At 42.6% G+C, this 16,889-nt stretch overlaps 1 protein-coding gene across 5 annotated transcripts in view; it reads right to left on the minus strand.

Moving 5' to 3' along the window:
- Positions 1–12,044: 12,044 nt before the first annotated feature.
- The window catches only part of MTCL1 (microtubule crosslinking factor 1), a 669,362-nt gene continuing 664,517 nt past the window's right edge, over positions 12,045–16,889 (minus strand). For 3 of the 5 annotated variants that reach the window (XM_069613397.1, XM_069613399.1, XM_069613396.1), the window contains one exon: positions 12,045–13,170. In XM_069613397.1, coding sequence (XP_069469498.1) covers positions 12,988–13,170 — 183 coding nt within the window. In that variant the 3' untranslated portion in view covers positions 12,045–12,987. The remainder of the gene's footprint in view (positions 13,171–16,889) is intronic. The other 2 variants (XM_069613400.1, XM_069613398.1) reach the window with 1 other exon arrangement.

Below are 16,889 nucleotides of genomic sequence, written 5' to 3' on the forward strand. Positions count from 1 at the left end.
ACCATTGCAACGCCATATTTGAACCATATATTCATGCTGACAATTGGCCACAGACCTAAATTTACAGAATATTGAGATTGAACTGGACAAATGAATGTCCACACTTGTTACTATGAACTTTCATTTATCAGGACACAGCCAACAGGCCTAGGATTAGATTGAATTTATCCGAATGAGACATCCTCCACTAAAAAGAAGGTCACATTGAAATACAAATTTGTGAAGCATTACGACGCATAGAAACAGACATGGTCTTATTTGATTACTTGTTTCCTAATGTTAAATAGCTATTTCCCGAATTTGTAGAGGCAGAGCGCAGATACTCCATTCCCAACCATACCTTACTTTTTACTCTATTAAGGTCCTTATGGGTGGCCTTTGGGGCAGGAGTACGCAACTTGCCAATGAACTTATCTCTCAGAGGTCATAGCGCATTTCTACAAGGATCGTACCCATATTTTGATTTTTGTGTTTCAAATAAGGTTATATGCTTTGGTCTGTGTACCTTCAAGCATAGTGTTGTGTTTTTATAAATGTGGTCATATATAATGTGATAGTACTTATTTCCCCTAAGATTTATCTGGGCCTACTCATATTTAAATACACCGGTTATTTTTACAACAATACATAGTGTTTCAGTGTTTCTTTGGACCGTTTGTATTAAAATTTCGTTTGTATTCATTGTACAGCCCTCTTTCCCCCCTAAAATAAACCTGGCTGCTCCGTCTACGCTACCCTGAACTCAGGTGGTACAGCCTTATACTAAGAGTGGAGTCTTGGACTGCCTCAGTTGAAGGGTTATAGTAAGCCCTTAGTTGGACTTCAGAAAAACTGTCCTAACAGCCACCCATTATCACATGCAATAAGTCGTTCCAATAAGGTATATGTTTTTTCTATGGATGAAGTGAAGGTGCGTCCCGCAGACAATACGTTTTATGAAAGGGCAATGGAAAGGGGTAAAAAGGATGTCATTGCAGACATAAAACTGATCCCATGGCTCCAGTTGGCTACATGGATCAAGCCCTTGCATCCCTTGATGGTTTCCCACCGGCACAAACAATACCTTTTAAGCACGAATATTCCATAAAGGTATTCGATGTTGGCTGGGTTAGCCTGCGCTCCCCAGCTACTCTCACCTTTTGAAACCTGATCTGCCACCAAGGGCACATCCTACTCAAATAGTGGGAACAAATTCTTGATTGCCTCAGGCCTCTTCATGACTTTCTATAGCCTTTCGAAGAAAACCCGCTTTTTGCTTCATCGGCGCGATCGTGCATTATGACACACTACTGCAATGTTGAGCCCAAGGATGCCCACTTCTTAGGGCTGGACTAGAAAGTTAGGGACCGACTCTGAAAAATTGTCTAAACCTCCTAGTATGTTAACCAACCCTTCTCTTTACATGTTGTGGCTGTGTTTTCCTCATTTGTCGCATTAGGAAATGTATCGTATACATGCTGTAGAGTATTGTGTGTGCTAACTGTTTTCGCATAACTAAAGTATACTTGTATCTATTGATTCTGTCGACAATAAATGTATAGATATCTTTCATATATACTTATCCAAGAGTAATTTGTGGTTTATTGCTGTGTGTGCTCATTGTGGGGTTCTGATCACTATCACCCCCCCTGAGACTTAGTCTTGACCACCTGCCAAGCTACCTAGATTGGTCTGGCTTGTCCAGAAAGTTCCCCAGTTTCACTAAACCGAGTTTGGCCTCCTAAACTTTGGCACATCAGGTAAGAGTTTAGAAATCCATCTTAACACCCTCCTACGGCACCCGTACACCCATAGGCTCCTCCTTCCATTCCCTATGCAGTAGCACGGCCGACTGGGACAAGGCCGAGTCGGAGCATGCATGTAACTTATCTAGTATGGGTATGCAATGTCACCTGTCTTGCATGATGGTAGAGAGGGCTGCCTCAGGTGCGCAAGTGAGTATGAATGGACATACATGAATTGTAGTAAGCACCGTGCAATTGAAGGCAGTCCCGTTATGCTCATGCCAGAATTAATACAACCCTTTAGGTAAAGAAGCCAAGAGATCGCTTGCAAGGATAACAAGGTTTAATTGTATAGAATACAAAAAATATCAGCAAAGGACTCTGCTTCTCGAGAATGTTCTGACTCCAGAATGAATGTTGTTGCCTTTTGAGAGGCCACAGTGTCAGTAATGACATCACATATAGGGTCTGAACCAGGGGAGTTGCTAGGTCTGGAAAAGACCCGGGGCTACGCTGATGTCGGAACTGTTGGGACTGGGGGCTAGCTAGTCTTTTGGCTGTAGCTCCTGAGATTCTATCCGGGGCTACAACCAAACGATCAGGGGCTATAGCCCCCTTAGCCCCCCCTAGCAACGCCCCTGGTCTGAACCTTCACAATTGATTCGTAATACAGTATACATGATCCAGCTCCATATGGGATGCCAGGCTATAATTGGTTTGTTTCTCAGCCGCCTGTCGATTTCCCACGTGGGTCAGCTGGACTCATCTCTCCATGGAGTGAAGGTAAGGGCTCTCATAAGTTACATTGTGAAAACTACGATAATATGCTAAGCCTACTACTTCATCTCTATGGAATGCACCTGGAGGCTCGGGGCTGGTGCCAGGGGGAAGGCAGGAAGAGATACAGTCACATTGACTTACACATTCTGCACTTTGTGCCATGAAACAGTGCTGGACGAGGGAGTGGTGGGGTTTCCATTGAATTTTCTTACAGAGATGATAAATCCCCAGAGGCAGCAGCAGCACATACCTTTCTGGATTGTTCTTACATTCCTGTGGCTTAACATATTTTACATAGCTGTTTGTAACTGTCCTTGGTTTTCAGAACCACTTGCCCAAAGCAGCGTCATGTAAAGTTTTTTTTTTTGTGGCATTCTTTCACAAAATCAAAACCTACCCGGCTGCAGTCGTTGAAAACAGGATGCTATTGTTATTTGGCCTTCAGCGAAAGTCAGCAACTGTTGAGAGGACACAATGTGTCGAATACCCACACAAAATGATAACATTTACTGTATTGAAAGTGGACATATGAAAATGTAGTTTCCATTTCTGCGATCTGTCGTTCAGAGCGGTTAGTCAACGTGACATCGAGAGAATAGAACTTCCTGAAACTATGTAAGCTCAACTATACATAAAATTTGTGCAATAAAAAACGGAATGTGTGCTGTATGCATAATGACTAATTCAGCGACATGCAAAAGTGCGATTTGACCAAAAGAATTGACACAGTACGTTATGTTATGTTGAATGATATTTATACCGAACACTATAAAAAAACTAAGTGCATAACTCGCGGTTTGTTTATCTGTCGAGTAATGATTGTTATTTGTGTATAGTTTAAAGAGGAGTGAATAGAGGTATGATTACTGGCCTTGCACACCAATATATCCGGTGCAGAGTTATGGGTTGGTAGATGGACCATGTTGTGATGATTATTCCTTGAAGACCTGCAACCACAACCTGTATGCAGGCTAATAATATCTAAACCACTTTGTCCCGTGGAATATCCTGGTGTGCTGTCACCGTTACCTCTTTGTGCACCATAAAGTGGGGTTTGGGGGAGGGGCGGGGCCTGAACCTTTTCCGTGGGCACTTTGTTCTCTTTTCGATCACTAATATTATCAGTTCCATTACAATGCCATCTGTCTGTGGCTCAACATAAAACGTTACTATCGCTGTCCTTATTTTCTGGTAGGGCCCGCAATATGAAGCGGGTGCATCTGGTTCTCCATCCAATTGGGAACTATACCTACTTCACATCGCTAAACGTTCATGCACGTCGTGGTCTCAAATAGTCCCCCGTGTTGTCATGTGTGTGTTCATTCTGTGCGGTTTGTGCTTATGATTAGGTTTCATCTGGTTCTGAATTATACGGTAACTTGTTATATTCGATTACAGAACGGCTACTAAAATATATTATATTACTCTACACAGTTATATTGTACCGTTCTGCGTATGCCATAGTTTTCAGCTACCGTCAGATGGATTCTTCAACCAACATTGGCAGATAATCATCAACAGTGCTTATTTGATCACTGTTATGTGGGACGACCGACAGGGACCAATCTGCCCTTTGGCAGTACCAGGAATAAGGAGCAACCTGTCATTGTTTCTGTTGTGAAAACGTGCTGATGCGAATGCGTTGCACTTGAAAATGCAAACAATCCATATCTTCTCACGAACGGAACACCATGTGCGTCATTAGAATGTTTTGCTGGTGTACCATATGGACACACAAGAATTTTACTACAGGGATTGATCAATCGCTGATCGCAATCGGCGTATCATGAGGACATTATAAACATTCGAAGCACGCGATGTTCACTAGCTGTAACTTGTATGGCAAAAACATATAGTTCATTTTGTGGACTTAATATTCTCTTGTGAGCATTCTTTGAAGAATAAAAGCACTAGTTACATTGCAGACTATTGACGTTTTCTTAAAAATTATGTTCTGGGACAAGAAAGAAAAGTTATGCGCTGTGAGAGGATGTGTGTGTTTATCTTCCTGGTTCTGCGTTAAGTAACGTTATGGCGTGGGTGATGACGGGGCACGTTTGGCTACACTGGCCAGGACTGTCATGAAAATAGGTGGAGCATATCGTTTGGACTATTGATGTCCGTTTGAGGGGCGGACGATCTGTATTCTTGCCGCAAGGGCACTTGAATTTAGGGCGATGCATCAACAGATAAGATTAGCACAAGATGGCCGCGCCCACACCATTGTTTTTGCATTTGTAAAAGTGAGGAAAACTAAGGTAAGGTGCATAGGAAAATTTTTTAAGATCGATTACAGTATGCTTAAAAATACATGCCTGAATGATCAGGACGATAAAATCTTTGAGCGAAATATTCCTTCAAGTATTGAGGCCCACTAGACCTATCATATTGTGTCATCGCTCTACCATGTACCACATGCTTTCGTTGGTGCTTGGTCGGCTCAGTAATTGAGGATCATAGTGATTATTTTACAACTAGAATAGATGTTTCAAGTAGTGGTTATGCACCAGGTGCTTTGGGGTGCATTCATTGCAGTACAAGTTTTGTAACCAGTGGATGACAACAATTTGATGACTGCCTCAAGGGTATTTGCGCAGCAGCAGCAGCAGTGGATTAGGGCCCATGGCCTGGATTGTCCTTTGGATGGACATTAAAAAAGAAAATGGAAACAAGTAAATGTTGTCCATGTGTTCCAAGTAGTAGTTGTGCACAGGGTTGTAGAAGTAAAACTAGTAAATTGTGCATAGATTGGAAAGTTGTAATGTGTGCATTGTAGCTAAAAAGTGAAAGGTTGTTGATAGTACAACCAGCAAGGAAAAAAAAGTATAGAAAATTGCTCAGTCAACAGAATAGCTGGAAAGCTCATATATAGCTATACTGTAAACATGTTGGCCAAATCTTTGCCAATAGTTGCTCACTGTTCCATTAGAATGTTATGATTATAGTTGGCTTGGTGCTACCAGGAGCACCTTATCTGTTACATTCGATGTTTTGTGAGGAGTGCTGTGCAGTGTGCTAGTACATGTGTTGTTATGCTTGTGGGATATGTGTGCATGCATGCACGTGTGTGTAATTACAGTGTATGCATTTTGCGTGGGTGGAGGATGGATGATGAACATGGTAGAGATGAACATGGTTTGCTTCCATATTGTCATGTCAGGTGTAACATGACACCACCGTGTGAGAGGTTTGCTTGCATGTGTTCCTTTGCTGCCTCGTTCCACCTATCCAACTCTTGTATGTTGAGTGTTGTAGTGCATGCATAGACAGTGATGTGTCAGTGTATGGTATTTGGTGATGTTTGGTGACTGTAGCACAGATGTTTTGAAGTGATGATTGTTTGCATAGTGTGATTTTCTGTATGGAAGGGAGATGTTGTGGTGTGTGACTGTTTATAGGAAGGGAGATGTTGTAATGTGAGTTAGTATGTTTATGTATCACTGGCCAGGAGTGCATGCTGATGGAATGTTGATGTATGCATGATAGGCAGCTCAGAAGAATGTTGAGTGAGTGTTGTGTGCGAGTGTTCTATGAATGTCAGTTTGGGGCCTGAGCTGGAAGTGAGAGGATGGCTGGTGGGTCTGTCCCTTGCATATATACCATGGTCTACCTGATCCTGTCATGAACATACCTGCATGTAATGAGTTGTACAAATGTGACTATGTATAATAAAGCATCCTGGTTTGACCTATGTGGCTCCACATCTGGTATGTGTACTTTTGGTTAGAGGCCTACCCCATAGCTTAACAGGAAGCTTGGAGGTGGGGGTGGCCAGGATCAGATTACATGATGTTAAATTTGATAATGTATTTGGTGGACAGTCTGAGGTTAGGAGGCAGTCTGCCCTTCCCCCAGCTACTGTTGATTATTTGGATCATATGCTTGCTAATCTTGCCTCTCAGCTTTTTCCACATGTCTACGGATTGCCCATTGGGACTGGGAGCTTTCCTCGAGTGTCTGTGTTTATGCCTAGTCTCTGTGTATCATTCAGTCGGGGCAGCCTCAGGTGGACCCTTTCATGATAACCGGCAAAGCCTAGCTCGTCTGTGACCCTTTCCCCAGGTCCTTGCTGTAATCTATCACACTTGCTGGGAGTCATCATCTCTTTTCTAACCAGGCCAACATCCTGCATCCTTTCTTCTGTACTCCCAGGGAGCATGCCTGACATTGTTTAAAGCCAGGTTTCGATATGGGCACCATTTCAGAAGAATTTGTCAGTTTTTTGTGCATGTCGTTATTTGTTAGAAAGTCTGCCTCTGTTTATGCAGGCACTGTGTCCAGTGTACACCTTTCCTCCAATTTTAGCCCAGGCCATGCCATAGACTTGGGGACAGAGATAATTCCTCAGTGGGGAACATTTTTAAAAACTCCCATCAAACCCTACTGTCAGTAAAAGAGTGTGTGGCAAGTGCAAAAGTGGCTGCTATTTTTTCTCAAGGGTGTCGAGGATGTTTGGGGCCTGCAGTTGGTGTGTGTTTAGTTGTCTATCAGTGTGCCTTGCCTCCCCTGAACAATACCACCTGAGTTGTCTGGTAACCCATAGAAGGTAGGCATACTGCCTTTGATTTGATGAATGTCCCCATTTAGGACAGACATGCTCACATCTCTATTAGTTTAAAGCAAAATACAGGGCATGGAGGTGTCTCCAACATAGATGCCTGTCCTAAATCTACTATCTGTGAATAGCTAGGCCCATTTCAACAAATGTACATTGCTAAGCAGGCAAGAACTGCTGACTACTTAAAAACAAATATTACATGCGTTTTCAAATGTAAGGCCTAAAATAGCAATACTGCACACAGCCACAAAGCCCTGATGATATGTATTACCAAGAAAGGAGAATCCAGGAACATGAAAGTACAGAAACAGAAGGAAGCTAGGCCAACCTGGTTCCAGTGGCCAAGAGGGAGGACAGAGAGTACAACTTTCTATCCAGAAAAACAAGAAAGCCCTTAGTAGGGGATAAGAACCGACCCTCATCCAACTGACCTGTTCATAATTTCAGATCCCTGGAGATCCGAGTATTCAGAGCAAACATCTGTTGAGTTGTTCAGTTAACTTATTTAATTTAGAAGCATTACCTAGGACATCACTGAAGTACGGTGTAACTGAATTTGCGCTCTATGGGTGGACCCCTTAGTACACATATGAGAAGTTTGGTTTCGTTACAAGGCCCATCACCTTTTCCAGAGCCTTAGGGGCTCATTATGAGTTCTGCGGTCTGGAAAAAATGACGGTAATTCTGGCACCAGCATTTTTTTTCAGACTGGGGAGGGCAGTGATCTACTGGCAGGCCTAACCTGACGGTAGTTCAGGCCCCTACTGGCAAATAGATGCCGGAATCACTGGCACGACCGGTGCCAGTAACTCCGGCAATCCTATCCATGGAGTCCTATAGGACTCCATGGAATGGGAACTTACCGGCGTCTCCGCCGCCTGTAATATCCCAGTAATACCGGGAGAATGGTGAGGCAGATTTACCAATATCCGGACAGGATTACCGGCGGGATACTGGTAAAACTGTAAAAAAGGCCTTAGTCTCTTAGAAAGTAGGTCAACTCACATAAGCTACCTATGCACACAGAAATCAAGCTGACATTATGCTTTATTACTGGAAAGGTCAAAAGTCACGTGTGCCAATCCTCGCATTTGTAAATCACGCATTACTTTCAAAAACCTTTTGTGCAACATCAGTGGGAATGCAACGTTGCATCATAGCTTCACTAACTGCTTGTCTTGAAGCACTAACCCAGGCCAAGGAATGAGTACAATAAAAAGAATGTGCAAATGTTGTGCAGATTTTGAAGTACAAAATTAAAAGAATGCAACTGGTTATGTATATGCAACAGCATAATTGAACTGTTTGAGCAATGACTGGCCTAGCCAAAGATGAGTGGTGTGTTGTCTCAGAAAAGCTAACGCCACTGTAAAAAAGTGTATTGGAGCCAGTGGTGGAACTTCCACCGCACGTGTACTGCTGCTCTAAACAGTGGTTTAGACCGTCAATACCGGTTGCTTTCCTTTCTGACCAATACACCAAATGCATAGGCGCGTTTTAGAAATAAAGAGACACATGTGTGCCTGCTATTCAGATTCATTGGAGAAAATAACATGAAGGCGGGTTATTTTTGGTTTTTTGATTTCATTGCGAAAAGCCTTTGCAATTTTGAGCATCTTTTAAGCGTGGTATGTGGTGGCCTGTGGGGGGGATCGTGCATATAAATGTCACAGCGATCGTCTGCATGCACCGCAGTTGTACATCATAAGTTATAAAACTTTTAATCCGTGTACGGTGTGAATCTTGTGCCTAGAATTATTAGACCGCGGTAGTCCTGGATTGTTCAAAAGAAATGTGGGTATATAATGAAATAAAAAAAATGTATTTAAGGGATTCTGCTGGGGTGGTGGGGGGAGTATTAAATTGCACTGATTAAGTGTTGCGAGGTGAATAAAGTTCTACAGCAGTATACATACGACCTGGGAATTTGTCCTCCTGCTGCAGCTTAGTACCTAAATATGTCCTGTAATTTGTTTCATGCCATGATAGCCTGCACAGGGAAGGATTTTCCAGCTCCTCTGGCCCGTTTACTGTGTGGAACAATCATACGTACCTCCTCGCTAAGCCTCGTGGCTCTATTAGCAGTATGTACTTTTATACGATTTTTTAAGTACCTAGGTGCTTGTCCATAACAGCACCTATGTACAATAGTGAGGTCCTTGAACTGAATCCTGGCCTTCACTGGGAGCCAATTAGACTTCGCCTATGCTCTGAAATAGGTTCCTGCCTATTCACATTTCTTATCAAACGCACTGCATCATTTTGTAGAACTTGGAGAATACCCAGATTAACCTTGTTTGCGCCAAGATGCAAGGCGCTACAGTAATCAATTCTGGGCATGATCATAGCCCCGACAAGGATTTCACGGTTAAAGTCTGAAACATTTAGTGGCTGATTCATGGAATTTGTGCGCTGAAAAACTGGGATTTGTGCGTCATTCTGGCGCAAATGCCGGTTTATTTGACCGTATGTTGAACCTCTGAAATGAGAGCAGCATTAAAAATAACTCCCAGGGTTTTCACATTGGGGGTGACGAGGATATGATGATTATTAATAAAAATCAAGCATACAAGGTCTTAAGCTTCCTTCTAACTTGGGATGATCCGAAAACCAAAAGCTCGGTTTTCGCTGCATTTTGACCCAGGTCATTAGGAGTAATCCAATTTTGCATTTCATCATAGATATGTTCACTCTCATCATGTCAGTTTCGTAAATGCCACTTACTCATATGACCAGCTAACTATCATCAGTGAAATTAGAGAAATAGATGCCAAGTCTCTCAAGTAGGGCACATAAAGGTTGGCAATAAACATTAACGAGTGATGGCGACAGACAGGAGCCCTGAGGGAGCCCACACTTAAGAGTTTCATATGGGGAGCAAGCATCACCCCACACTACTCTAGATGTTCTTTTATCTAAGAAGTATGCAAACCATGTGGTTGCCTCCTCCATGCAACCTCTGACTAGTTTTAGCCTCTTTAGAAGTTGTTCATGATCCACTAAGTCGAAGGCTGCTGATAGATCTAAAAATATCAGCAGCCCCGCTTTGCCCTTATCCATTACAAGAAGCATCTCTGTCTGTAAATCCAGGGGAGCACTCTCAGTACCATGATAGGCTTGAAAACTGGATTGTCTCCAATGCCATGTCTGCGTGTTTTCCAAATGTTTTTGGAATTGGATAGTGGCAAGCTTATCAATAACTTTCAAAAGGAAAGGGGCGTTAGAGATAGATCTTAAATTTGCATAGTCTTTAGACTCCTTGCCAGATTTTTGAATTAATGGAGTCATTGTCATCTTTTTCATGCACACAGTACTCTATTTGTTTGAAAAGAGGCGTTAGCCAGACATGTAAGAAAAGGAACAAGTAGTTCACAATGCTCCAGGATAATTTTGCTGGGAAGTGTGTCTCCCGCACAGGTAGAGGGTTTCATAGAATTCAAGATCTCAGTAACTTCTTTAGCACAGTGAATTTAAATGAGAATCCAGGCTGCTCTATTGAAGCCCACATAATCTCCCCCTCTGCACAAATATCAGTAGTCAGCTTTTCTTTGCTTTGGTTGATTTTAATATGTGCCTTGGATATTTTATCAGCGAAAGCCTTCTGAATGTCAATGCAGTCAGCTTCTGTAAAGGTACTGGCGCATGACATGACTTTGGGATTTTACAATTCCCTAAGAATCTCAAAAAGTTTCTTGGAGTCATATTTAGCCTTAACAATTTGTTGATCAAAATAGTTTTTCTTAGCTAAAATAATTTCTGCTCAGTATTTTTTCTCCAACTTTTTCCAGGCATCCTTATTCGCCAGTGTCGGAATAATTTCCCAAACTCTTTCTGCTTTACGTTTTTCTTGTTTAAGGTTTTTTAATGCAGTATTAAACCATTTAGGGTTTGTTGAGTTCGTTCTTATGAGCTTAACTTTATTAGGTGCTACTTGGTCAATTAGAAAGATATATCAGAATAAGGCCATAAGGCCCATAGCAATGGCAAGAGGATCCATTCTTTTCAAAATGAATGTCATATTATAAGCTACAAATAAACTGCAGGCTTCAACTCTCATGGACAGTCAAAAGTGCTGTTTGCAAAACTCAGAAAGAGAGTCATTGGGAAGATGCTATGGTACTGTGATGTGGCAAAATCAAATAGCAGAATATATGATTTTAAATATTGTTGCTCACAAAACAAAACTGGCATACAGTCAGAAATAGATAAGAAAGCGCGATTAGCCAATAAGGAACTAGACAGCTTAATCTGGGACCTTGGCAATTGTCTGGAGCATGCATCATTTGCAAAACATGCTCTGTCCAGTTTTAAGGTTGTTTAATACATCTCTTGGTTTAGTGAAATTTGGAAAACAGCAAGTCATGCTGATTAGCATAAAAATCATGTGTTTGAGAAAGTGTTTATGTCCAATGGAAATCAGGTGATGTTTGACCTTTAAGAAAATTGGCCAATCAAAGCCTATTCAAATTTAATGTTTAAATTATCATAACATGATTGCATAATCTGTTGCCATTGTATAAAACCATGATGTGTGCAGAACAGATTGAGACATTCCTTTTTTCAGCTTGTAAGAAAGTGATTAAACAAAACCGCTCCCAGCCGGCGGTCTTTCTTTGTCCCCCTCTCTTGCATGATATATGTTTTCAAGAGGCATTGACTGTGTGAGGGTATGTTAGAGGAGGGAAATCTTGTTAACACATGTGTAGGATGCACTTGAAGTAGCTTTGTTTACCGATTTTCAGGCTGCAGTAATAATGTCTGTATAACCTGAGGGTATTATGGTATGCTACCCTTCCACTTACCCATTGCTGTAGGATGAAAGGACACATAGAAGTCAGAGAATGCTCAAACCGTAATCATTTCAAAATCTTGTGCAACTACTTCTGCAGCGTTCTTGCAACAATCAACATTCTTTTAAGGGAGACAATGAGAGGAAGAGAGCTAATACAGTGTAGTAGCAAGAAAAAGCTGAATACCATGGATCTGTAAATGATGAGGGTTTTATTTCCACTTCCATGGCCTCATACAGTTTTCTAAACATATCTTTTATTGTTTAGTATGCCCAGACCTATAATTGGAATTCAAGATTTCTCAAAACCAAAGAGTTTTGTGGGTAAACCCTGTGCATACATATCAAGTTGAACTATAAACAATAATTTAAAAATTCATTTCCTGTGTAGTCAATGCAGGTATAACAACAATAAAAGTACAGTACAGATAAGTCACAACATTTGTACAGTGGGACTTCTCGACTTACATTTACGGGTGACTGTCGAATACAATAGCATTTATTATGTACATGCACTAAAGTGCTAGAGACCAAGAGGCATGCATACTGGGACCAAGTCCTTTATGTGCATACACTAAACCTGGTAAGACTTTCATTCACTTTCATTGCATTCCTTTCCTGTAATTGACATACATTTCTAGTCATCTAACCCAATGGCTTTCTTTACTAATGCTTCAGACAACGTGAAGCAGCTTTTAGTATGGTGTCATGAGTTCAACATTGTTGTTAGAATAAAATAAAATAATTATTGTTTTACATGAGAACTTAACAGTGCAAGTATAACAAAAAAGGCAGTCATTATTGAGAGAGAGAGATCTGTTTCCCTTTACATTGTAGTTCTTTTTTCTGTTAGTTGTTTTCTGTTAATATATGTAGAAAAGATGGAGACAAAAATAGTTTTCCCAGCTATGAAAAAACAGGCACATTAACTGTTTCATTCTAGAAACATCTCGGCTCCACAGGTTGAACATTCAGCGGGTGCAGTGGAAACGTTCTTGACTTTACGAAACTACGAGAGTGTTCTTTTTATGTCGACGGAGACTGGTCATGATGCGTATTGGCGGTGTGCACGGTACCGTGAATTATACAGACGATAATTCATGCAGGCTGGCATCCCCGATTAGGGCTCTCCCCAGTTAGGCTTCTCTATCTGGTGCTTCTGGACTGCCAGAGGCATCGGTTAAGTCGGCAGCTGACTGAGAACGTGAGGCAGTAGGGGAATGTGCAGCCCATCTGGAGGGCGGGCTCTGATTTGCTGGTCTCTCGGGCCGGGAGAAGCAACATTCGAGGGATGGAGCTAACTCAGGAAAAGGTAGTTCCTTGGCACGAAAGAAATGAGAAGAGAATTAGAAACCAGCGCAGACCAGAGTCGGAATTCATAAACAGGAACCATTAAGTCAAAGCATTAATTAATTGGGAATTAAATAGCAATATGGCAAAAGCAGATATTTCAATGACTTACAGAAGTTACCATTTGTGCTCAATGGTGCAACATGGAATAAGCTCTATCACATGATAAAGAAGGTCCATAAATAGCAGCTAAGAAGTTGTTTCAGTTTGGCATATTCATAAGGATGGGGTATTGTACTGTAATGTGATCCTTAGGTAACAGCGGCTAATCCTCTGCCTAGAGCCAATACAGGTTGCCAATCATGTATTTTCTTTCTCATTCTGCCAGCTAGACAACTACATTCTTCCTTCCACAACTAAATCCGCCCCCCACATTCTGCAAGCAAGTATGAAGAATTTGGCAGAAAATCCCTTTAAGGCAGGAGCTAAGCAACTGCCTCAGCCCAGAACCTGTCCCTAGAAACTGATACCTGGAACCTCATAAAACATGTGAAATGTTCTTGATTCACATATAGACACAGCTACCATCCATAATGTCAACCCCCTGTTAATCGGCTGTATACATCTCATCTTCAAAATTCACACATGTCTGTGATTAGCCTCCCAGCTCAGAGCTTGGAAGTGCCAGTTGACCAGTGGTTTATGAAATAAACAATATTTTCAATCTAGGAACTTTCAATCGTATTTGTACTTTTATTGAGTTTATGAAGCACTTTTCGCCAAAAGCACTAATACAAAGAATTAAACGAAGGTACAATCAATATAAACAGTAAATCTCAATTGAATAAAAACAGAAGAGGGGGGAAGAAGTGAAGATTAATTATTGGAAAGAAGAGATAGAAGATGAGTTTTAAGATTTGCCTGAAAGAGAGAGTGTTTCAATGTGTGGGGGCAAGAAGGGCAAAGGAAAGGAAAAAAGAAGATGCACATGGGGGTTTAGAAACAGAGAGAATAAACTGATTCTGGGAACGGAGAGGATGGGGTGGTTAATACATAGAAATAATATTGATAACTTACACTATTGGGCTTAATGCAAGATATGGCAGAATAATACAAATGGGCAAAAAGCACGGTATGGCTACCTTACACAGATAGGCTAGATGCGAGATAGGGCTGACTGACACAAATGGGCTAAATGTAAGGTAAGGCTACCTTACACAATTAGGTTAAATGCGAGATATGGCTGACTAACACAGATAGGCTACAGCAAAGAAATGCTACCGTACACAATTAGGCTAAATGTGGGAATCAGCTGAATAACACCGATGGGCTAATCTAATAGCAAGGTAAGGTTACCTTATATAATGAGGCTAAATGCAATTTAGGGCTGACTAACACAGATGAGCTAAAAGCATGGTAAGGCTACCATATACAAATGGGCTATATTATAATAGGTAAAAGAGTGGTGGGGTTTTAATGGAGTACAGTGGTTGATGTAATCCCTGCCCACACCATGCTTACCTTATCCGTTGCAGTAGGTAGTCTGTCAGGCGTCCCAAGTGAACACGGGCAAATATATGGTGGATCTGCTAAGTGGAGAGCTGCCCTTTGCTTTGAGTCCTTACCCGGCTCCCGGGGAATGGGCTACCCTAGGAGGATCCCTGAAGAGGAAATCTTCACCCCTGTGACCACTCTAGCAGCCCAATCAGCATGGGGGAGGGCGGGCAGAGGGAGGGGAATGGGTTGGGAGGTGGGAGAAATAGGAATTAAAACAAAAATAGAAATGGAGGGTGGCGGGCATCAGGAGTGCTAACGGATGGAGAGCGGAGGGCAGGGGGCAACGGAGGACCTGCTCACCGTATATTCAGAACCAGCAGCCCAACAAAGAATGCCCAGGCAGGCTCTGAGCAGTTTGAGGAAGCCTTGCTGCCTATCCTGCCCATGTGACCGCTACCGGAGCCCAATCAGCATGGGGGAGGGTAGGCAGAGGGAGGGGAAGGGGTCAGAAGGTGGGACAAACAGGAAATAAAACAAAAATAGAAATGGAGGGTGGCATGCATCGGCGTGGTACGGGTTGGACAGTGGAGGGCAGGGGGGCAAAGGAGGGAACACTCACCTTGCATTCAGGCCCAGCAGCCCAAAAATTAATCACTATCACAGTTGATAAACTTCAGTAGAAATTATGCATTGTGATCAGTGGGCACTATATTTACAAGCATATTTACAGACATATTTGTAGATTGCAACGTGTTAAATGAGTCACTTTCATCACCAGATGTTACTGTAAAGAAATATTTTAAAAGATTTAGAAAGTGGCATTTAGAAAATGGCGCGACAACAGGTTCGATCAATGTAAAATCACTGGATTTTTAGACTATAGTGGCGAAGGAATAAAAGCCCCATGTCAGGATGGAAATTGATCAGCATGCGGAACAGGAGGCTAGGAATGCAGGCTGATTTTGCAGTTAAAAACCTGCATTCCTTTCCAAGCTTCTGCACCACTTCTCTGCCACCATCCTTTTCATCCTAGTGCCAAGACGTCCCCCCCCAAAGTGTTGATTGACGGTCAATTAGAACATTGAAATGTTGCCACTCCCACTGCAGTTTATGCGCTGGCAGAGGACAAAAATACAGCAAAATTACCTGCAGCAGGAGGATGACCCTGTCGGAAAATAACCTGCTGCCCAAGTTAAGGGCCTGAGTGAAGCAAGGGTCCCTTAACGTGGGCGGGCCGCCGCTGAGGCTAGTATCGCCATTAGCACCCATGTAGTTCCCTGCTCGGGTGCTCATGGTGTGTAATAAAAAAAAGAAATTAACTTGCTGCACGGCCTGGAGCCACATTGTGGTTCCCGAGTCCGTTTTCAATGACTGATGTCATCAACATTGAAAACGGACTTGACTAACCTCAGACTGGAGCTGGGCCGCTCACCAAGCTAAGTTTCTTTTTTTATCTTAAATTACACACACTTAGTAATCACGTAGGAAACTACACAGGTGTGAAGAGGTGAAGGGGTGGCTAAGGGCAGGAGGAGCGGGGAAGGGAGCACTACAGTCCACGTACTGAGAATCCTGGTTGGCTAGCACCCACTGCTGAAGGCCCCAGGATGTTACTACCCGTTCCATCACTTAGCACCGCTGGTTAAAACTATTAGCACCCATCCCATGAACTGCGACGGGGCCAATTAAAAGCATTTTCTTTCCTTGAATGGGTCATCTCGCGGCATCGCGTACTATACAAACATGGTTGCCATGACAAACGAAGGCGGGGCTCCATATGGAGCCCCTCTTCCATTTCCATGGCGGCCAAATGGGGTAGTGCAGAAGGAGCATCAGCCGCTGCTGTGACACTCGCCACCACCGCAATGAGGTAAGTGGGAGGGGGATTGATAAAAATGGGTATAGAGGGTGGGGGGAAGATGGCAGGTGCGCGAAATTGCCATCAGGCAGCTTGGAACTCCGGCTAGACCAGCAGTATCATCCCGTGTTCCAAGCCTCATGACTTGTTGGCTCCTCCCCATCCCCCCGCACGGTGCTAATGGCCTATATACGTTGTTTGTCCCAACATTCCAATGTTTCATCTTTGCCTCTCCTAGTTTTACATTGAACATTCTACCCTTATTTGATGGAATGTTCTAATAGCAATAAATCCCAGCACCTCGGCCGATTATCAGGCGGTAGCATCTCCTAGGCTCATTAAACTCCCTTGCTTCACTTAGGCCTGCAACTTGGGCCAAGGGACGTTACCACC

Source organism: Ambystoma mexicanum, chromosome 5p (genome assembly GCF_040938575.1).
Source record: "Ambystoma mexicanum isolate Mex_15411 chromosome 5p, UKY_AmexF1_1, whole genome shotgun sequence".
NCBI lineage: Eukaryota > Metazoa > Chordata > Amphibia > Caudata > Ambystomatidae > Ambystoma > Ambystoma mexicanum.